The sequence below is a fragment of the Neomonachus schauinslandi genome, chromosome 11 (genome assembly GCF_002201575.2).
Source record: "Neomonachus schauinslandi chromosome 11, ASM220157v2, whole genome shotgun sequence".
Lineage (NCBI taxonomy): Eukaryota > Metazoa > Chordata > Mammalia > Carnivora > Phocidae > Neomonachus > Neomonachus schauinslandi.
This window is the reverse complement of record NC_058413.1, coordinates 55,365,769-55,388,547: the sequence shown is the minus strand read 5'-3', so window position 1 is coordinate 55,388,547 and position 22,779 is coordinate 55,365,769. Positions and strand designations below refer to the sequence as shown.

The following is a 22,779-nucleotide window of genomic DNA, read 5'->3' as shown; positions in this document are numbered from 1 at the left end:
GAATACATGTCATTATACATTTGTCTATAACCAGATAGATGTAAAACACCAAGAGAAAACCCTAATGTAAACTATGGACTTTGGGTGACAATGATGTGCCAATGCAGCTTCACCAAATGTAATAAACGTACCATGGAGTGGGGGATATTGATAATGGGGGAGACTATGCATGTGTGGGGGCAGGGGTATTTGGGAAATCTTTGTACATTCTGCTCAATTTCACAGTGAATCTAAACCTGCTCTAAAAAGACTGTCTTCCCCTCTACCTCCAGGATATCCAAATCCTAAAGCATGGCATATATGGTCCTTTATAATCTAATCCCAGACTACACCTCTCCAACTCATTTGCTCCCACCACCCTCCTCCAAGCTACTTAAACTCCAGTCTCACATAATTATCAGCCATTCCTTTTTATACCTTACCTTTTTACTCAAGGGGGTCACTTGGCTAGAATGCTTTTCCTCCCCTTTCCCACCTCAGCATTTGTTCAAACCACCTCTTATATATTCCACTAAAATGGTTTGCTGATATAGTTGCCTTAACCATTAGATTATGTGCATCTCCAGGGCAAGGACAGTGCCTTATTGATCCTGTATCCTCAGTGCCTAACAAATAGTAATAACAATAGAAGCCAACAACTAACATTTCTGGAGCACTTTCTCTGTACCAAGCACTTTTTAATGCAAATTTATGATTCATTTAATCCTTTCAACAACCCCATAGGGTAAGTGCTATTATGCCCATTTGATTTGAGCCTTCCTGAGGCATAGGGAGATAAGTAACTTCCAGACTGCTCAGCTAAGAAATGGAAAGACCAGGATTTCACCCAAGCAGTCAGTCTGGCTCTAGAATCCATATTCTTCGCCAATGTGGTATACATAGCAGAAAGTCGAAAAAATAACTGTTGAACAAATGATAGTGTAGAACAGAGTTGAACACAATGTTTATGGAATGAAAATATTAGAGAAGAAAAGTCAAGCAATTGGCAACTGAGAAAAAGGAGGCACACTGAGGTTTAAAATGTTTAGAGATATAAATAATCCAATCTCTTCCCAATCTTCTCTTGTTTTTTTTTGTTGTTGTTGTTTGTTTTTTTAAGATTTTATTTATTTGACAGAGAGAGCACAAGCAGAGGGAGACAGAGGGAGAAGCAGGCTCCCTGCTGGGCAAGGAGCCCGATGTGGGACTCAATCCCAGGACCCTGGGATCGGCTCACTGCTCAACAGGCAGTCTGCTTCTCCCTCTGCCTGCTGCTCCCTCTGCTTGTGCTCTCTCTCTCTCTGACAAATAAATATTTTTTTAAAAAACTGAACTTGAGGGGCGCCTGGGTGGCTCAGTTGTTAAGCGTCTGTCTGCCTTCGGCTCAGATCATGATCCCCGGGTCCTGGGATCGAGCCCCACATCGGTCTCCCTGCTCGGCGGGAAGCCTGTTTCTCCCTCTCCCACTCCCCCTGCTTGTGTTCCTGCTCTAGCTATCTCTCTCTGTGTGTCAAATAAATAAATAAAATCTTAAAAATAAAAAACAAAAACCTGAACTTGTTAAAAAAAGAAATTGTAAAACAAGGGGTAAGGGATGAACTGGGTGAAGGGAGTCAAAAGGTACAAATTTCTAATTATAAAATAAGTAAGTCATGGAGATGTAATGTGACTATAGTTAATAATACTGTACTAAATATTTGAAAGTTGCTACAAGGATAAATCTTAAAAGTCCTCATCACAAGAAAAAAATTTTCTTGTAACTATATATGGTGACTGGGACACCTGGCTGGCTCAGTCAGTAGAGCATGTGACTTTTGAACTCGGGGTCATGAGTTTGAGTCCCACATTGGGGATGGAGTTTACTAAAAAAAAAAAAAAAAAAAGAACTATGTATAGTGACAGATGTCAACTAGACTTATTGTGCCAATCATTTCATAATTTACATGAATATCAAATCATTATGTTATATACCCAAAACTAATGATGTCAATTATACTTCAATTTTAAAAAACAATAATAAACAAAAATACCTAACACCAGACACTGTCAAATCACTCACAATAAAAATGATATACAAATTAAAAAAGAGGGACACCTGGGTGGCTCAGCTGGTTGAGTGTTTGCCTTTGGCTCCTTACTCAGCAGGGAGTCTGCTTCTCCCTCTGCCTGAGCTCCCCCTGCTTGTGCTCACTCACACTCTTTCTCTCTGACAAATAAATAAAATCTGTAAGAATAAATAAATAAAAAAGAAAAGAAAAAAGAAAAATATTGTAAAACTATGTTCAAACATATTCTGGTATTCCAACAAGAGAAGTTGGAGAAAGACGTACCCCAGTCTAATGCAGTATTTGATACACAGCAGGACTTTAATATCAATTAATTAAATTTTCCATTTTTAAGAGGTCTTATGTTTACTTCTAAGTATCAATTTATTTAATTTTTATTTCTTACATAACTACCTAAAATATGCTGCATATTTTGCTACCTCATTAAAGAGAATATTGATACTGTAACCTTTTCTTGAAAATTCAAGGTAATAATCATGAGCAATACCTTTTAGTAATTTTCAGGTAGTCCTAAAATAGCCAAGTTTATTTATCAAAAATGCAGCAAAAAACAAAAAATACAGCTAAGGTGCAATTAAGAAATTCTGCAATTCTATTGTCCCCACCTAATAATCAGACTGATGTCTTCTTATAGAAAAACATGAAAATCAAAAGTAAACTAGTCACTCCAGAGTACCTGGACAACTGTTCTTTACTTTTACATTTATATTAAATACCTTCCAAGCAGAATAAACTCCATTAAGTCAATTCATGAAAACAAGACTGAAATACCTACTCTACAGTAAGTCTATAATGGGACCAACTCTCTCCTGCAATGAGTACAGTACTATAAAATATCCTAGACCTGTAATGAGCACCCACAGCCTACGTGCCTATCTTGCTTTGTGATCTATTTTCAAAATGAAAACTTAGAAAATCTTCTTCATATTGCTGCTTCCCATATATAGCTAGATATTAACAGTTTAGTGGATGAAAGCAATACCAGTTTTCTCAATAAGATTATTCTATTCATTAAGGTAGACAATCAAGGTTAAAAAAAAGTTTTTTCATAATTCTAAATAAAGTTATTTTCATGTTACATTTTTTAAAAAGTTTAGCTTTCCTATAGTCTCATTAAAAAAATGACTGGCATTGTGACAGGAAATAATTCATATCCTCAGAAATTGAAGTATTCATTCTAATCACATTCCTAACATAATTCAAAGAAGGTGCTTTATAAATATCTGTTGAATAAATGGCTGATGCAGTTAAGTTCCTTCTATACTTCTTTTAACACAGGCTTACATGACATATGAAGTACTTATAGTTCAGAGTTAAACCCTTAGTAAAAAAAAAAAAAGTACAGTCATGGTGAAGAACACCAAGCTTTTCCTGAAAAAAAAAAAAAGATCATAAGTCTGATTTCCACTTTTACTTATTTGTATCTTCTCTTTTTTACCCCGGAGTCTACTGACAAAAGCCAAAGGTAACTGCCAGTTTCAGCTTCCCAGTTTTCCTCATTGTTTTTTTTTTTTTTTTAAGATTTTATTTATTTATTTGAGAGAGACAGAGAGAGACGGTGAGAGCAGGAACACAAGCAGGAGGAGTGGGAGAGGGAGAAGCAGGCTTCCCGCCGAGCAGGGAGCCTGATGCGGGGCTTGATCCCAGGACCCTGGGATCATGACCTGAGCCAAAGGCAGACCCTTAACCAACTGAGCCACCCAGACACCCCTTCCTCATTGTTTTTAAAAATATCTGAATGCTTCTTTCAGGACATTCTAAAAACCATGGTGGGGAAAAAAGTGCCAGATATTTCAGTGGACCAACAAACAAACAGAGGTGCTTAAGTAGTAGGTTCTAATGCTCAGCTTTAACATTATCTGGCTCAGCCTTTAACCAACAAACTCACTTTACTAAAGTTTTCAATGCCTAATAACATTTCTAGTAAATGAGGTCTCTGGCAATCATCATCAAATATTACACAGAATGAAATTCCTGACATCACAGAACCCACAATCACCAGATGTTGTTTCAGAACTTTAAAAAGGTAAAGAATCAGTACTTTTAAGTGGACTATTCAAAAAGGATAGACATGGTAAAAAAAAAAAAAAAAGGATCAGCCTGGTAAGTACCCAGGGACAAAACAGGAAGACTGATCACTTCAAATACAGAGGGATTTTCCAAAGTTTCACTCTAATTCATACCATAAAAGAGGGTGTGGGGGTGGGGTCTGAGTGTTCTGCCTGTAAAGAGAAGTTTAAAATATAGTCTTTCTCCCATTTCAATTCTAGCCTAAAATTCCCAGAGCTGCGGAAATGATGTGTCAAAGCACAGAGGTTAAGTTTAAGAAACAAATTCTCAAACACCCAGCCAAGCACAGTAGAACTAAGGCCCAGGATCTGGTCAGGTATCTGTCACTAAAAGGAACAAGAGGAACTGTCAGGTAACTGTCACTAAAAGGAACTAAAGGAACACTCAATTTGGATTTGTTAAATACTCTCTATTGACTCCTCGAGGAAGGGAATAAACAGATGGACCAAGTCTATGACCAGGGAAATAGTTTCAACTCTGAGGGCTTCAGATTTTGCATCTATAAAATTCTATGATTCAAACTCACACTTCTACCTTAAAAGAAGATGGAAAACAAATTATATAATATTAAACCAAAAAGGTATACTAGGAATTATACCTTATTTTTTTAAAAATTTATTTATTTATTAAGAGAGAGAGCGCATGCACATGCGCACACAAGCCAGAGGGGCAGGGAGAGGGAGAGAGAATCTCAAGTGGACTCTGTGCTGAGCGTGGAGCCTGACAAAGAGCTGATCTCACAACCCCAAGACCAGGACCTGAGCCAAAACCAAGAGTCGGATGCTCAACCAACTGTGCCACCAAGGCGCCCCTATACCACTGAAAATTCCAATATCAACTTTTCGGTTCTCCATGTGTTCCTCTACCTGTGTAACCTAAGTATATAACAACTGCTAAATCATGCAAGGCATCAGAAAAATTTAACTCTTCCTGAGACATTACTGATGTCATCAGACCTCACTTAACATAGACCTAGTCTTCAATTTTTCTAAAATACCCCTAGTTTCTTGCTGCACTCATTCAAGTGCATTAAAAATGACAAATATTCCTCCACCCAGTGGTAATAAGTCTGACAGGTAAAAATACACAGATATCAAAAGTACACATATGGAAACTATGAAAACCTTTTTTTTTTTTTCATTTCACCATACACTTCAGGCCCAACTTATTAGTTTCAATTCTGCTCTTGCTCTATTTCCGGTCAGTTTCACTTCTGAATTTTCTGCCACAAAGTTAAGAATTGTGACCCTGTAGAGAAATTTTAAAGTAAACACTAAATAAGAACAAAGCTTTTACTTTCAAAGGAGAACTAAACATTTTCACAGGAAAAACAAAGAAACAAACATAAAAATTCTTACATTCCTGATGGCATTTTGTCACATAAAAATGGTTTTAGAGGGCGCCTGGGTGGCTCAGTCATTAAGCATCTGCCTTCGGCTCAGGTCCTGATCCCAGGGTCCTGGGATCGAGCCCCACATCGGGCTCCCTGCTCTGCAAGAAGCCTGCTTCTCCCTCTCCCACTCCCCCTGCTTGCGTTCCTGCTCTCGCTGTCTCTCTCTCTGTCAAATAAATAAATAAAATCTTAAAAAAAAAAAAATGATTTTAGGCTGATTTTTTTTTCAAGTTTCTGAAGCTTCATCATGCAGTTTTGTTTACAAGAGCCAAAGCAGCTAAAAATTGCTATCATTTTATTTTATAGGTATTACATGTTTTAAATTTGAGTCACAAGTAAGGGGTTCAATAAATATTTGTGGAAGGAATGAATGTACATAGCACAGTGCTGTGCTGCATGAAGCATACATTCCCAGTAAGACACAACTTTCTGCCTACAGTGGCCTTACCAACGAAACAGATTTTTTTTGAAAATATAATAAAAAGATGATTTGATTAGATTAGCAAAAGTAAGATATCTAATAAACATATAAGGGGAAAATATATATCATGTACAGCTAAATTAAGCTTTATAAAGCATTTTGGTGCTTCTCTACCATTTTTTTCTTGTTATGTGTTTCAATCCCATTTCCTTCTCTTTAGGCTGTAAAGTTGTTCAAAGGAAATTTTCATACAGAAATAAAATTTAAAAATAAAAACATAGGCACGCCTGGGTGGCTCAGTCAGTTGAACATCCAGCTCTTGGTTTAAGCTCAGGTCATGATTTCAGGGTGGTTGAGATTGAGCCCTGCATTGGGCTCCACACTCCGCGGGGAGTCTGCTTGAGATTCTCCCTCTCCCTCTCTCCTACCCCTCCCCCCCCCACCACAAGCACACGCGCTCACTCCCTAAAATAAATAAATCCTTAAAAAAATAAGTAAATAATATATAAATAAATTAAATAAAAATATACAGCTCCTACTACATAATCAATAGCACTTGATAAAGGTGCTGTGGGAAATAAACTACACAAAGCATGATGGGCCTGAACCTTAAGGTAACTTAAAACTTCTGTACTTCACCAGCAATCTACAAAGAGTGGGTGCCCATAGCAACTAGGGATCAAAGACCTTGACTGCAGTCCCTGTGTTGACACTGTGTGACTTAGAGAAAGTTACCCAGACCTTAGATTCCTCATCTGTAAAAGGAAGTGATTACTGATATAAATCTCCCATGTGGAAGAATTCCAAATAATTTATGTAGATATTCTGCCCTCAAGGAGAGGGAACAGGAATCCCCTACTCCTTAAGTGTGAGCTGTGCATAGTGACTTCCTTCCAAAGAGGACAGTAGAGAGGGGTTAATGGGAAAGAGTAACCTTATAGCAGAGAAACCCCAGTCTAATCATAGAAAAAAAACAACAACAAACCATGAGACTAATTCCAATACAGGTACATCTTACAAAATACCTGACCAGTACTCAAAACTGCCACGGTCATCAATACGAAGGAAAAATCTGAGGAACTGTCACAGCCAAGAGACTAAGGAGATAGGACAAATATAATGTGCTTTCAGGATGGTATCCTGGCACAGAAAAAGGTCATTAACAGATGAATGGATATACAAACTACAGAGGCTCCCTGCTGACTCAGTCGGTAGAGCATGGACTCTTGATCTCCGGGTTCTGAGTTCGAGCCCAATGCTGGGCGTACAGTTTACTTTAAAAAAAAATGCAGCATATACATACAATAGAGTATTATTTAGCCATATAAGGAATGAAATTCTGATACATGCTCCAACACAGAAGAACAATGAAAACATTATGCTGAAAATAAGCCATACACAAAAGGACAAATATTGTATCATTCCACTTATATCAAGTACTTAGAATAAGCAAATCCATAGGGACAGCGAGTAGAAGAGAGTTTACCTGGGGCTGGAGGAAGAAGAAAATGGGGAACTACTGTTTAATGGGTACAGCATCTGTTTGGGATGATGAAAATGTCTGGAAATAGATACTGATAATGACTGCACACACAACACTGAGAATATACATAATGCCCCTGAGTTGTACACTTGCGAATTATTAAAACGGCAAATTTTGTTATGTATATTTTACCCCAATTTTTTTAACTAAGGAAATCTGAATAAACTGTGGACTTCAGTTAATAATACATCAATATTGGTTCATGAATCATAACAAATGTATCATACTACTGAAAGACGTTAAGAATGGGGGAGGTATATGAGAGCTTTCTGTGCTATCTTTCATCTCAATTTTTCTGTAAATCTAAAATTGTTCTGAAAAATAAGGTCTATTTAAAAAAAAATCAGGGAAGATAAAGGCTAATAGCACTAATATAGCCCACCTGTTCCAAAAACAGGACAAGAGGAGCGCCTAGGTGGCTCAGTTGGTTAAGCAACTGCCTTCAGCTCATGTCATGATCCCAGGACCCCACATCAGGGGGGGTCCCTGCTCAGCAGGGAGCCTGCTTCTCCCTCTGCCTCTGCCACTCCCCCTGCCTGTGCTCTCCTGCTCTCTTTCTGTCAAATAAATAAATAAAATCTTTAAAAAAAACAAAAACGGGGCGCCTGGGTGGCTCAGTCGGTTAAGCGTCTGCCTTCGGCTCAGGTCATGATCCCAGGGTCCTGGGATCGAGTCCCACATCGGGCTCCCTGCTCGGCGGGAAGCCTGCTTCTCCCTCTCCCTCTCCCACTCCCCCTGCTTGTGTTCCCTCTCTCACTGTGTCTCTCTCTGTCAAATAAATAAAATCTTTAAAAAAATAAAAAATAAAAAAACAAAAACAAAAACAGGACAAGAAAACTGCTCTTCAAGTCAATGGAAAACATAAGCAAGCAATCAGAAAAATTAATGCCAAGGACATAAATAAACCTGCAATTCACAAAAGAAATTAAAATGCTACATAAAGCTAGGCAAAGATGAAATTCATAGGGTTGTGTAAGGATAAATGAGATCATGTACTTAACATAATGTTTTATATACAATAAATGAAGCTATTAAAATATAACTAATAATTAAAGAAATACAAATTTAAATAACAGAAATAAATATATATACATATGGTTATATATGTTCATAATTTATACGATTATATTCTATATATATTATTACATACAGATAAAACTGTATACATAAAATCATTTTTGAAAACATTGAGAAAACTTCTGAGCCCAAAGTTGACAAAATATGGAGAAAGACATACTGTCAAAATTTGGTAGTAGCAGTGTAGTGGGCATGTCCTTTTAGGGAAACACTTTGCTAGTATCTTCGAAAATTAAAAAAAAATGTATATACAAAAATCTTAATTTACATATTTCATATTAAGCATAACTGTATACATCTATATCAATCTAAATATATACATATGTATATATATATATACATATATATATATACATATGTATATATATATATACATATATATATCTCCTCTGAGTGATTTCACTGCTCAAAATTCATCCTACAGCATTATTAGCACAAGTGTACAAAGATACCTATACATGGATATTTACTGCAACAATGTAATAGAGAAAACTGGAAATAATCCAAAAGGCTACCAAGAGTTGAACAAAGGTAACCAAACATTATTGTGCAAAATGTGGTAGATGTATATACACTGACATGGACAATTGTTTAAAAGAAATAATAAATTGTAAATTTAAAAAAAAATTTAAAGGACGGGAATAAACCAGTTTAGGACTATTTAATCTGGGGTCTTCCATATACATATGGTTCAAGAGAACCAAAACTGCATGCAAAATTGTCAATGTATGTAAGTGCATTTTCTAAGGAAAGTGTCTGTAGCTTTTATCAAATTCTTGAAGGAATATGTAGCCTCCTGGAAAGCGTCACTAAACAATCAGGAAAAAGCATCCCAGCTCTGAGTATCTAAGAAATGTAATTAGGTTATACTCAAGTGAGGAAGACCTTGGGGAGGAAAGAAATGCTCTCAATTAAACTTTTAAGAACATATTAAATGCCTCTACCACAAAACACAACATTTTATTTCAAAACTCCTAAAGCTAAGGGTGTGAAGGAAGTTATTCGTCAGATGAGCTTATATTCACTAATTACAAACCTCAACCAAAAATTAAAGATCAAAAGCAGTCTTCAAAATGCGTGACTAGTTCATGCTTAAATTACAGTTAAAGTAAGATCATACAGAAGCAGGGCGCCTGGGTGGCTCAGTCGTTAAGCATCTGCCTTCAGCTCGGGTCATGATCCCAGGGTCCTGGGATCGAGTCCCACATCGGGCTCCCTGCTCAGGGGGAAGCCTGCTTCTCCCTCTCCCACTCCTCCTGCTTGTGTTCCCTCTCTCGCTGTCTCTCTCTCTCTGTTGAAAAATAAATAAAATCTTTAAAAAAAAAAAAAAAAGATCATACAGAAGCAAAAAGAGGCAAAGATTAAGTGGTAGTCCCATTTGACACAGTCAGGTTGATAATGATGGACTAGTTACTCACACATACAAAGATTCAGGAGTTATGCAGCCTTAGCTAAACTTTATTTTTTAAAGATAAGTCGATTAAAATAAGACAAAAATAACTTAAGTCTTATACATAGTTTTGTGAAATTTCTTTGAGCAGAAAAAATAAATCTTTTCCTGGAGGCAGGTTAGGAAGAGGAATCCAATACCTTTAGAACTAATACAATAAATTAACATTTTAAACATTATAGCCACTAGAATGAATGGGACTTAATGAAGACTGAAATAAATGAGTAGAAAGTAGCAGGAATACTCTCTATCCTAAAATGAAAATATATCTTAGGGGCACCTGGGTGGCTCAGTCACTAAGGGTCTGCCTTCGGATCGGGTCCTGATCCCAGGGTCCTGGGATCGAGCCCCACATCAGGCTCCCTGCTCAACAGGAAGCCTGCTTCTCCCTCTCCCACTCCCCCTGTTTGTGTTCCCTCTCTCACTGTGTCTCTGTCAAATAAATAAATAAAATCTTTTAAAAAAAAGAAAATATATCTTAGAACAGTGGTTCTCAACCAGGAGTAATTTTGCTCCCCTAAGGGACATTTGGCAACACCTGAAAACATTTTTGATTGTCAGAACTGGACGGGTGCTCCTGGTATATTGTGGGTAGAAGCTATGGATGTAGCTCAACATCTCCCAGACTCACCTACCCACTCAAAATGTCAACAATGCAAAGAAGTGGGCTGGAGGAACCACTGAATCCATGCTTTGAGATAATCAACTTAACAACAGAAATCCTAAAGCAAGGTTTACTTACTTGTTTTGAAAGACTGACACTTTATCAAATAGCATGGATCTTATTAAAATGATGTAATTTTTGAAGTGTTATTTAAAAGAAAGTTATTAATTGAATTTCCAATTTATCTAAACCTTTTAAATTATGCAAAAGCCATAGGCAAGGGAAAAAAAAGACAATGAATTAATGCCAAATGAAAAAAGTTTTATACACACACACACACATCCTATCATGCTCACAAACAATACTGAGCAAGGGAAACCAGACTTTTTACAAAAAGCTACATTTGCATGATTCCATTTATATGGTTCAAGAATGGGCAAAAACTGATCTCTTGTTAGAAATCAGAATAGTGGTTCCTCTGGAGAGAAAGAAAAGGTAGAGATGGGAGAGAACATAAGGGGGACTTCTGGAATGCTAATAATTTTGTATTTCTTATTCTGGGTAATGGTTATGTAACTGTGTTCACTTTGTGACAATTCGTCAAGCTGTGTACTAAGTAATCAGTGCAGTTTATACAGTTAACGCTTTCACAAAAATGTTTTTCACAAAAATGTTTATTTTTTAAATGTTATGTATTCACACCCTAAAAACCTGAGCACTTTGACCCACAAAGCTAAATGAACATCAATTGCAAAAGTAAAAGTATTTTTGCCACATAGGCTACCTTCCAAGAATTCAAGAAGGATGACACCCCCAGAAAGCTGTAAATACCATATTCAGAGCTCATACAGCATTCAGTTGAACACTTAAGCCACCATATATCCCTCGGCACAAATCCAAAAATTTGACAAAGGCTTACAAATGCAGTTAAATTTATTCCATGGACAGTTTGAATTATTTCCCCCAATTTTAAACTGTGAACTGTTATTAGAGAATGCATTCTATGAAACAAATAATGCTTTCTCTTTCTTAATCCCACATTTTCCCAAAGCTCCCCCAAACTAAATCCCTCTTGGCCCTTAATTTCTTAGAATTTCTCCAGGCTGCTTTCAACAGTGCCAACACCTCTCTCAGTATCCATCCTTACAATCCACCTCCCCACACACATGAAAATTCACATTAATGCTCATTCCAGAGGCTGGTCTCCCCTACCAGACTTCTACTCCCTCCCAGGACCTCATAAATACAATCCAAACCTCACTACCCTCAAACTCCTAATACTCTCCAACAACTGGCTTCCCAACAGCACCACAAAACTAGGGCATATGCTAACCCCATCTTTAAACCCTCTTCCACCACATAAAAAGCCCTGCTTCTGCACACAATTCAGCTCAGTGGCCACTGTAGCTATGATCACCAGTGCCGCTCTCTGCTTTAGCACCTCCTCTACTGCATTCAAATCCATCCCATTTCCCACCCACCCCCTGCCCCAAACTCTACTTTCTTCTTGAAGAATCTTTCCTAAGTACTAGAGCAAGGATATAAAGTTGAAGGAAGGATAAAGGAATGTGCTCCATTCGGAGTGAAGGTAGTTGCCCCAGTGTCAAGCACACAACCATGTGCATGGGCTACAGGGTCAGAGGGCAGGAGTGTGAAACCCAGCCACTGCCCTTCCTAACTGCAAGGCTTTGGGCGAGTGATTTTACATCTTTAAGCCTCAGTTTGCTGAACTACAAAATGGGAAATCATAAAAATAGCGATCTCATAGAGTCGCCAGGATGAAATGAACTACCGGCCGTTGAGCACTTTGCACAAATCCTAGGTGGTAAACTCTCAGTAACTGACAGTTTTTCCTAGGTCCTCGTCTTGGAAGGAGGAATACAAAAGAGGGTGAAAAGTACTTTCTAAGGGCAAGGGAGTGGTGGAGGGAAGAAGTACTGTACACACACATTGTGTCAGATCCCCAAACAGCGTTCTCTCTTTATTATCCCCTTACAATGTGGACCCAAGAAGCCCTCAAAGCCCCTGCTAAAGGATGGGGGAAGACACAAATAGATACATCAAATCCTCCTTCCAGGAGAGTCATTTGAGGGAATGAAGTAGGAAAGTGCCCCCTAAATTGCTAAAATGAGATCCTTGGGGGTCTGAGAATTAGGAAGGAAACCCCAAAGTCCCAAAGGATTTCTCTTGGGAAGCTGAAGGGAGTACTTCATAACAAGGAGATTAAAAGTAAACGCTAGAAACCATAAAGACTCCTCAACTTCTCCCCTAGGAAAGAATACTAACTGGTTTCTCCGCAAATGGCTTGAGAAAGGAAAAGCGCTTTCCCCATCTCTCATGGGACACCCGGGCTTCCCCGGGTCCCTTCCCCGGAGGGATAAGGAGGAGGGTCCGCGCAGGGGAATCCCCAGCCCCCCCCAGCGGCGGAGAGGCAGGCTCAGGCCGGGGCCCCCAGGGAGTTCCACTGGGTCTCTTCCAGTCTCTTTGCAGCCGGTCTCCAGTAACGGGATCTCTCCGGGGACTCGGGGATCTCCCAGAGCTTCGGCCATCGCTGGCTCCCTCCCCTCACAATCCTCAAATCCTCGGTCCCGCGAGTTCTCCCCGGGCACTTCTCCGGGTCTCCTGGCTGGCACAGGGTCCGCCCGCCGCCCACGGGCTCTCCTCCCCGGCCTCCTCCCGCCACCCCCCGCCCCCCGCCGAGCGCCGCGAGCCCGCGGGGTTACCTGCTGAGAGGGCAGCTCCACATGCAGGGCCCGCGCTGCAGAACCGGGTGGCAGCGAGGCCGCCGGGCCCGGGGGCGGCGGGGAGACCGGGCCCCCGACCGACGCTGAGGCGCTCATCTTGACCCAGGGGCCGCCAAGCGGCGGGGCCCGCGTTCCTCCGGCATCCGCCACCACCGCCTAGCCTCGACCCGCCGAGTCCCTGCAGCCCAGAAACCCGCCACCCGAGAGGCAGAACTGCTCTACCCAACCTCCAGCCGCCACCGCCGCTGGCTAGGGAAGAGCCATATTACCGCAGTGCAACCCCCACCACCCCGCCGAGACCTGGCTTGCTCATTGGTTCGGCTGCCACGGGGGCGGGACCCAACGACAGATAAGGGACGTGCTATTGGGTAGAAGGTCTGTCCATCGCCGGCCGGAATGGGCTCGGGGCGGAGGGACCCGGGGAAGGCCTAAATCGCGTCTGTCAAACCGGGGTGAAACCTGGGGCGTTGCTTCTTTTTTTCCCAGTCTAATTGGTTCTTTCAGTGCCGTGGGGCGGGGTCTCCTGGCGGATCCGCAAAGGCCATTGCTCTAGGTCGGTGTCAGTTGTCAGTAAGGGGAAAGAGGGGCGGGGTCTGATTAGGTAGAGAGCGAGCCTGGGCTCTGTTGTCACGTGCAGGAGGCAGGAGAGTCACCTGATTAGTGAGAGTCAATCTTCCGAGCCACTTCCGCCCGAACCTAGTTGCCATGGTAACCGGCCTCCCTCGGAGGGCGGGGACCCGTTTGGCGCCTGCTGGGTCGTGAGTCTTGATCTGCTGTTGCAAGCTCCCTGAGCAGCCTTTTCCTGAGGGGCTCCCAGGAACGTGCGGGGATTGAAAAGGAGTATTTTATGGTTCGACAGAAGGCCACCACTCAGGATGCACGGAGACTAGAAACCTGACGGGCAGTCCCACCTGCTCTTCCGTGACCAACTCCAACCCACAAGTCCACTACCCTCTTCGCACTCCCCTAACTAGTACGCTGAGCTATAAGGTCTTGTGCCAGGCACCCAGGACGCTGTTTCACCTCTCGGAGTGTGTTGCTTATGCTGTCTTTAGAAAGCCTTTGCTACTTTTCTCCTCCTAGTGCTTGCTTATCCATCAAATCTCATCCGGGGGTGGGGTCCCTTCTTCCAAAAGGCTTTCCTGATCTACTCTGGGAGCCTGAGTTAGGAACCTTGCCTCTACCATATTTCTGATTATTCTACTGCATTGTCTTTTAATAAGTGTGTAACACACACACACACACACGTTGAATTCCTCAAGCAAAAGGACCTTGTCATTCATCTCTGGATTTCCAGGACCTGCTGGATAATCAGTACATGTTTGTTTTTTAAGTGAAGACCCAACTCAAATGCCACCTCTTCCATGAAGACTTCCTTGATCGTAATGATAGCATACATAGCAATTGCTTCTATAATAAATAGCATTGACTCATTCTGCAGGATATCAATCTGCCTTCCCCCCACCCACCCCCACCCCCAGACTGTGAAGTTATCCACCACCTGGACTAATATAGCTGAAAGAACACAGTGTTTTAGAATCAGACACAACAGAAATCAGGCAGTTTGGGAATCTTGGCTCTGCCACTTTCTAGCTATGTGTTCCTGGGCAAACCAGTTCCCATCTTTCCACTTTGGTTTTCCCATCTGTAAAATAATAATAAGGTTGCTGTAGGGATTAAGTAAATCAATATATGTAAAGTGCCAGTGAAGACCTCACATATAATAACTGCACTAAAAATAGTTTAATAAAAGGTAAGCATACTATCTTTCCAGGGTGTTCAGAAGCCTGAAGACACTTTGGATCTGACCCCAGGACTGGCTAACATGGATGTCACACTGTCTCCTATTCTGAGACATCCGAGTGGTTCCTCATGGGTGTGTGGTTCCTCATGGGTGTGTGGTCAGGTGTTTGTTGAGAAGGGATTAGTCAAGAAATCCCAAATCTCATGTGGTTCAACTCATGTAGTGCCAAGATCTGGTGGAATTTCACAGAAAGCACTTTTCTGCTTCCAAGCTGTTCCTACCTTAGTTCCCTGAGGCTGCTGTATCACATTACCGCAAACTAGGTAGCTTACAACAACAGCAACAGAATTTTATTCTTTCACGGTTCTAGAGGCCAGTAGCCCAAAATGAAGGTGTTGGCAGGGCTTCACTCTCTCAGAAGGCTCTAAGGGAGAATCTTTCCTTGCCTTTCTGGTGGCTCCAGGTGGTCCTTATCCTGGGGCTGCATAATTCCAATCTCTGCCTCCATCTTCTCATCGTCTTTTCTTCTTCCTGTGTATTCTTTTCTTTTCCTTACCAGGACACCTGTCTTTGGATTCAGGGCCCACCCAGATAATCCAGATCTCATTCTGAGATCCTTAATTACAAAGACTCTTTTTCCAAGGAAGATGACATTCACAGGTTCCAGGGATTAGAGTATGGGCTCATTTGAGGGGGAGAGGGACATCATTCAAACCACTACATAGGTTAAGAAAATAGACCTATAAAGACAGAACACTGAATCACTTCATTCCTCTTTGGAGGTCAGCTCTGAATATTAGCCAACTTTATTACCTCGTTCATCCAACAAATGTTCATTGACACAGAGGTGTCAAGCCCTTTGCTGGGTGCTGGGAAATCAGACTCAGACTCATCCCCAGAGGAGCTGCCCTCTTTATCGTGTAGTCCAGTAAGTAAACAAAGACTGATAATCCAGTTGCTCAGCCTGAGGAAAGTTCAGGAGCTGTGGAAGCCAGAGAAGAGAGTCATATTTCAGTCACAGTAGAGGTGACATTTAAACTGGGTATTGAAGGACCAATAAGAGTTTACTAGGCAGGAAGGGAGAAAAGGATATTCCAGCAGAGAGAGCAGGATCCATTCTTTCTACAAGCTTCTAATGAGATTCAACTCTGTACCAAGATGATTACCAAGCCCTGGAGATACACACTTCAAGTAAACAACCCTTCTCAGACTTTTCCACTCACATGCCACTAACACCAGGATAGCTGGAATGCTCACCCCTAGGGACAGGACAAAGAACTGAAATACCTGCAAAGTATTCAAGGTAATGAATGTAAAATATTTTGCACTGTGCCTTGGGTATAGTAAGTGTTGGATAAATGCTATCTATCATTATCTTTATATGTCCTATTTCATTCTAAAAAATCTTGTATTATCTTAGATCCTTTTCCATAATATGGCTATATTTGTTTCAACGGAAGAATATTTCTAATCACTTTGAATTAAAATACTATAATATTTATACAGGGATATATATCCCCTAGGGAAACTTGTATCCAAGTGTAGGGAACATGGATTCTAAAGTGGCCAAATACAATATACATGCAATGATAGAAGAAAGATCAAGGTCCAGTGGTAACAGAATGACTGACTCTACAGGAGCTGGTGGGCAAAATCAGAGAAGGCTTCACAAAAGTCTTAAAAAATGATTAGGAGGTTGACAGATGAACAACAGGAGTCGTTGGTTTGGTTTGGTTCAGGGATGACTGGTGTTTTAACAGCTAACTAGAACCATGTTGGATATTGAAACCAAGCATTGTTTGCAGGGCCAAAAAGCTAAAGCCACTCCAATCCATTTTACCTCCTCTTCTTCCTCCCTCCTCATTCTCTAGATCTCATGGGTATGATGCATTAAATAAGTAAGAGCAAGACAAGCCAGGGTGGTCTTTTGATGTCTCAAATTTAATTAAATTAGATCTAGCCCCTTCCTTTCAACAGAGTCCTCTTTCTTCCATTTACTTACTCACTAAGTCAAACAGCATTCAGACCAGTACCAGCTGCCCAACCAGGGCACAAGGTTTACAGAAATAATGCAGATAGAATCCCTGACTGCAAGGAGGTCATGGATAATTTCAGTACAAAGTGGTCAATGCAGTCTTTGGGACGATAATGGGAGCATGGAAGAGGAAGTTGCTAACTGCTGTGTGTTGTACCAGAAGGCTTTCCAGAGAAGAAAGAGTACTCTAGGCAGAAGCATGAGTTTTGCATGAAGAAAGGCCCTGAGGCAGAGGACGTGACATTAGTGTCATGACATTAGCGTAGTTTAAGGTGGCTGAAACAAAGGTTGCATGGGAGGAACAGGCAAAGAGGCCAAAAAGGAAGAGGGGGCCGGGTAAAAAAGAACCTGGCTGCTAGGCAGAAGAATTCGGGCTTCATCTTAGGCAATAGGAAGTCAGTTAGAAAAATCCTCAGGCAGCCCTGGAGATGCAGGTTTCAAGGGGTAGGATTTGAAGAGCAAGACTCTTGCAGAAAGCCAGGTGAGAATTGTAAAACAAGGAGACCATTCCGCAAAGAGCCTGCACCCAACAAAGGTGGGTCCCTGGGCAGCATTTCTCCTTCTCCTTTCTCAACCCTCCAAGGTCACTTTTTTGAAAAAGGCTTCTTAGATGTAGGCTAATGGCTACCTTCTCTGGGCTCCCACTGTGGCTGCCTGACCTCTCTTCAGTACCTGTATCCGCGTGCCTAGTCATATGGTTTGTGTTTGTCTCACGCTCTCTACTTTGAACTCTTGCTTTTCATTTCAATCCAAATCCCACAGAGGGCAGGCTGCAGAAGCTTCAACGCACCAATGAATAAAATCAGTGAATGAGTGGACAAACGCTTGAGTAAGGGAATGTTTAGATGACATGGAGCCTCCATACCTCTCCCACTGGAAACAGCCCCAGAGAGAGGAGGTGAGCTTGCCCAGGGTCACAGAAAGTTTGTAGCAAAGCTGAGACAAAGACTTAGGCTTCTTGCCCCCAGGAGCAGCGCTCTTCCTCAATTCCAGTGGTTTTCACACTGTCATGGACTATAAATGTGCCAATGTGGGTACCTGAGTTTATGAATTCATGGGCCAGCCAGGATGACAAGCATTCGACAGAAGCACATCTAACCCATGGGGCTGATTTAGTGGGAGCCCCAGAGAAAGCTTTCCTTGGGAACTGCCTTTTACAGTGAGGTCCAAAGGGTGAGGGGGAGGTAACCGGACAAAGGGGGCTAGTGAGAGCAAGAGGAGAGTTCGGGCAGAAAGAAGAGCCTGAAGAAGGAGCATGGAGCATTGAAGGAACTGAAAGAGAAGGCGAGGCGGGAGTAGGCAGAAGAGGCAGCCGGCATGGAGGAGGAGGAGGAGGGGGAGGAGAGCAGTGTTTGAAAGAAACTGATATTTCAAAAATAAAATCAAAGACCTCCTTCAATCTCTTTTACAGTTTTAGGGTTGCTTTCATTTGTCATTTTATAGAGCGGCAGCAGCATTGTCTTTTCAGTGCTTAGAGCTTCTGCAGTTTTAGTCCAGCTCTGATGGCACAGAATGAAGTCGATGATGCTGGCAGGGTCCAGATCCTGGGGATCTGGGGAGTCTGACCAGGGGAATCTGACCTTGAGGTGTGTGGACCACCACGGAAGGGTTTAAGCAGGGGAGCTACATGGTCTGATTTATGTTTTAAAAACGTCACTCTGGGGGTGCCTGGGTGGCTCAGTTGGTTAAGTGACTGCCTTTGGCTCAGGTCATGATCCCAGGGTCCTGGAATGGAGCCCTGCATCGGACTCCCTGCTCGCCAGGAAGCCTGCTTCTCCCTCTCCCATTCCCCCTGCTTGTGTTCCCTCTCTCGCTGTGTCTCTCTCTGTCAAATAAATAAATAAAATCTTAAAAAAAAAAATATCACTCTGGGGGCACCTGTGTGGCTCAGTCCGTGGAGCAGCCGACTCTTGATCTCCGCTCAGGTCTCGATCTCAGGGTACTGAGTATAAGCCCCATGTTGGGCCCCATGTTGGGCGTGGAGCCTGCTTAAAATAAATAAATAAAAATGTCACTCTGGCAGTTGGTCACGAGCAGATGCAAGGGGGGAGGGAGTGGTGAAAATGGCAACAGTAAATTGTGACATTGCTTCGTTGAGTTAGAGGACAGTTAGAACACAGAAATGCGGCTGAGTTCCTGAGAAGAGAGCAGCTCAACGGATACCTGATTTCCCTCGTTCCCCGCCGGAAGCAGGCGTGATTTCACAGGGTTCCTGAGAATGGGCATGCTGGCTGCAGAGTGGGGAGTCTGAGTCTTTCTCCGAGCCAGGGGTCAGAAAAAACACGGTCTGGGCCCGCAGCTAATTGGCTGCAGGATTTGAGGCAAATTCATTCCCCTCCCTAACAGGGTTCCCTGGGGGCTAGAGAGAACTAACATTTGTCTAGTACTCTACATACATTACCATGGACAATCCCCACAGGACCCTGTGAAGTAGGTATTATTGCCCCGGTTTCACAGAAGCCTAAAAAGCTCTGGAAATGGAAATGAGCTGCCCAAAGTCACATGGTTCTTAGTGGCAGATTGACTTGTGCACCCAGGTCTCTTGCTTCCTGGGCTGGGGGCTCTGTCCCCCATACCACACTGCCTGCATTAGGTAGAATACACTATGTAGGACTGAATTTTCCCAAAAGAACGAGAATCTTACTTTCATCAACAGCAAAGTATAACCGCAAAAAATCCAAAAGCTAAAACTCTCTACACAGTTTTTCTTTCTCGTTCTCTTCCTAAATAATGCAGTTCAAAAGCCCTTAGGGTGGGGCTGAGAACAAGATCAGCATGGGGTGAGGGAGTAGTGTGGAGCAGGCCCAGAGCAGGGAGTCAGAACCAGCGTGAGGTGAGGAGGGTGTCCACACAAGGCCAGCAGTGAGTGCAGGAGATCCTAGCACAAGGCTAGGGATAGACCAGAGTAGGTGAACAGGATATCCACTGGGAGGCCAGCCTAAAGCAAGATGTCAGAGCTGAAGCAGGGCTAGGTGAGGATTGGCTCCATAATTAGTGGGGCCTAGTGTAAAATGAAAATGCAGAGTCCCATGTTCAAAATTATTAAGAGTGCTAAGAAGGAACAGCATTAAATCAAGCATGGGGCCTTTCTAAGCACCAGGCCTGGGGCAACTGCTTAGGTCACATCCGGTGAAGCTAGCCTAGATGAGGAGAGTGTCAGTATTGGGTTCATGGTTGGAGGACAAAATGGTGACAATGGAAGATAGGTTATGTACAGAGGGATTGATCAAATAAATAAATATATTAAGGATAATGGGTGCCAGTTTCTTTTTATTTTATTTTATTTTATTATGTTATATTAGTCACCATACATTACATCATTAGTTTTTTGTTTTTTTTTTTTTAAAGATTTTATTTATTTATTCATTAGAGACAGAGAGAGAGAGGCAGAGGGAGAAGCAGGCTCCCCACCTAGCAGGGAGCCCGATGCGGGACTCGATCCCAGGACCCTGGGATCATGACCTGAGCCGAAGGCAGACGCTTAACCATCTGAGCCACCCAGGCGCCCTACATCATTAGTTTTTGATGTAGTGTTCCATGATTCATTGTTTGCGTATAACATCCAGTGCTCCATTCAATATGTGCCCTCTTTAATACCCATCACCAGGCTAACCCATCCCCCACCCCCCTCCCCTCTACAACCCTCAGTTTCTCAGAGTCCATAGTCTCTCATGGTTTGTCTCCCCCTCCGATTTCCCCTCTTCATTTTTCCTTTCCTACTATTTTTTTTTTTTTAACATATAATGTATTATTTGTTTCAGAGGTACAGGTCTGTGATTCATCAGTCTTAACACAATTCACAGCACTCACCATAGCACATACCCTCCCCAATGTCTATCACTCAGCCACCCCATCCCTCCCACCCCCCACCACTCCAGTAACCCTCAGTTTGTTTCCTGAGATTAAGAATTCCTCATATCAGTGAGATCATATGATACTTGTCTTTCTCTGATTGGCTTAGCATAATACCCTCTAGTTCCATCCACGTCATTGCAAATGGCAAGATTTCGGTTTTTTGATGGTTGCATAATATTCCATTGTATATATATACCACTTCTTCTTTATCCATTCATCTGTTGATGGACATCTTGGCTCTTTCCACAATTTGGCTATTGTGGACATTGCTGCTATAAACATCGGGGTGCACGTACCCCTTTGGGTCCTTACATTTGTATCTTTGGGGTAAATACCCAGCAGTGCAATTGCTGGATCGTATGGTAGATCTATTTTCAACTTTTTGAGGAACCTCCATACTGTTTTCCAGAGTGGTCACACCAGCTTGCATTCCCACCAACAGCGTAGGAGGGTTCCCCTTTCTCCGCATCCCCGCCAACATCTGTCGTTTCCTGACTTGTTAATTTTAGCCATTCTGACTGGTGTGAGGTGGTATCTCATTGAAGTTTTGATTTGGAGGGCGCCTGGGTGGCTCAGTCGTTAAGCGTCTGCCTTCGGCTCAGGTCATGATCCCAGGGTCCTGGGATCGAGTCCCCACATCGGGCTCCCTGCCCCGCAGGAAGCCTGCTTCTCCCTCTCCCACTCCCCCTGCCTGTGTTCCTGCTCTCGCTGTCTCTCTCTCTGTCAAATAAATAAATAAAATCTTTAAAAAAAAAAAAGAAAGAAAGAAAAGAAACAGAGGTTTTGATTTGGATTTCCCTGATGCCGAGCGATGTTGAGTACTTTTTCATGTGTCTGTTGGCCATTTGGATGTCTTCTTTGGAAAAACGTCTGTTCATGTCTTCTGCCCATTTCTTGATTGGACATTTGTTCTTTGGGTGTTGAGTTTGATAAGTTCTTTATAGATTTTGGATACTAGCCCTTTATCTGATATGTAATTTGCAAATATCTTCTCCCATTCTGTCGGTTGTCTTTTGGTTTTGTTTACTGTTTCTTTTGCTGTGCAAAAGCTTTTTATCTTGATGAAGTCCCAATAGTTCATTTTTGCCCTTGCCTCCCTTGCCTTTGGCGATGTTTCTAGGAAGAAGTTGCTGCAGCTGAAGTCAAAGAGGTTGCTGCCTGTGTTCTCTTCTAGGATTCTGATGGATTCCTGTCTCACATTGAGGTCTTTCATCCTTTTTTTTTTTTTTTTGCATTTTAAAAATTTTATTATGTTATGTTAATCACCATACATTACATCATTAGTTTTGATGTAGTGTTCCATGATTCATTGTTTGCATATAACATCCAGTGCTCCATTCAGTACATGCCCTCTTTAATACCCATCACCAGGCAAACCCATCCCCCCAACCCCCTCCCCTCTAGGACCATCAGTTTGTTTCCCGAGACTAAGAATTCCTCATATCAGTGAGATCATATGATACTTGTCTTTCTCTGACTTATTTTGCTCAGCATAATACCCCCCAGTTCCATCCACGTCGTTGCAAATGGCAAGATTTCATTCCTTTTGATGGCTGCATAATATTCCATTGTATATATATACCACTTCTTCTTTATCCATTTACCCGTTGTTGCAGCTGAGGTCGAAGAGGTTGCTGCCTGTGTTCTCCTTTAGGATTTTGACGGACTCCTGTCTCACACTTAGGTCTTTCAACCATTTTGAGTCTATTTTTGTGTGTGGTGTAAGGAAATGGTCCAGTTTCATTCTTCTGCATGTGGCTGTCCAATTTTCCCAACACCATTTGTTGAAGAGACTGTC

General features: G+C 42.1%; 1 protein-coding gene across 1 annotated transcript in view; it reads right to left on the bottom strand.

Annotated features, from left to right (window-relative positions):
* UVRAG (UV radiation resistance associated) overlaps positions 1–13,646 on the bottom strand; it is a 313,381-nt gene extending 299,735 nt beyond the window's left edge. Inside the window, exon 1 of the mRNA XM_021704700.2 lies at positions 13,327–13,646. Within this exon, the coding sequence (XP_021560375.1) occupies positions 13,327–13,443 (117 nt within the window). The 5' untranslated portion in view covers positions 13,444–13,646. The remainder of the gene's footprint in view (positions 1–13,326) is intronic.
* Between the last annotated feature and the right edge of the window lie 9,133 nt (positions 13,647–22,779).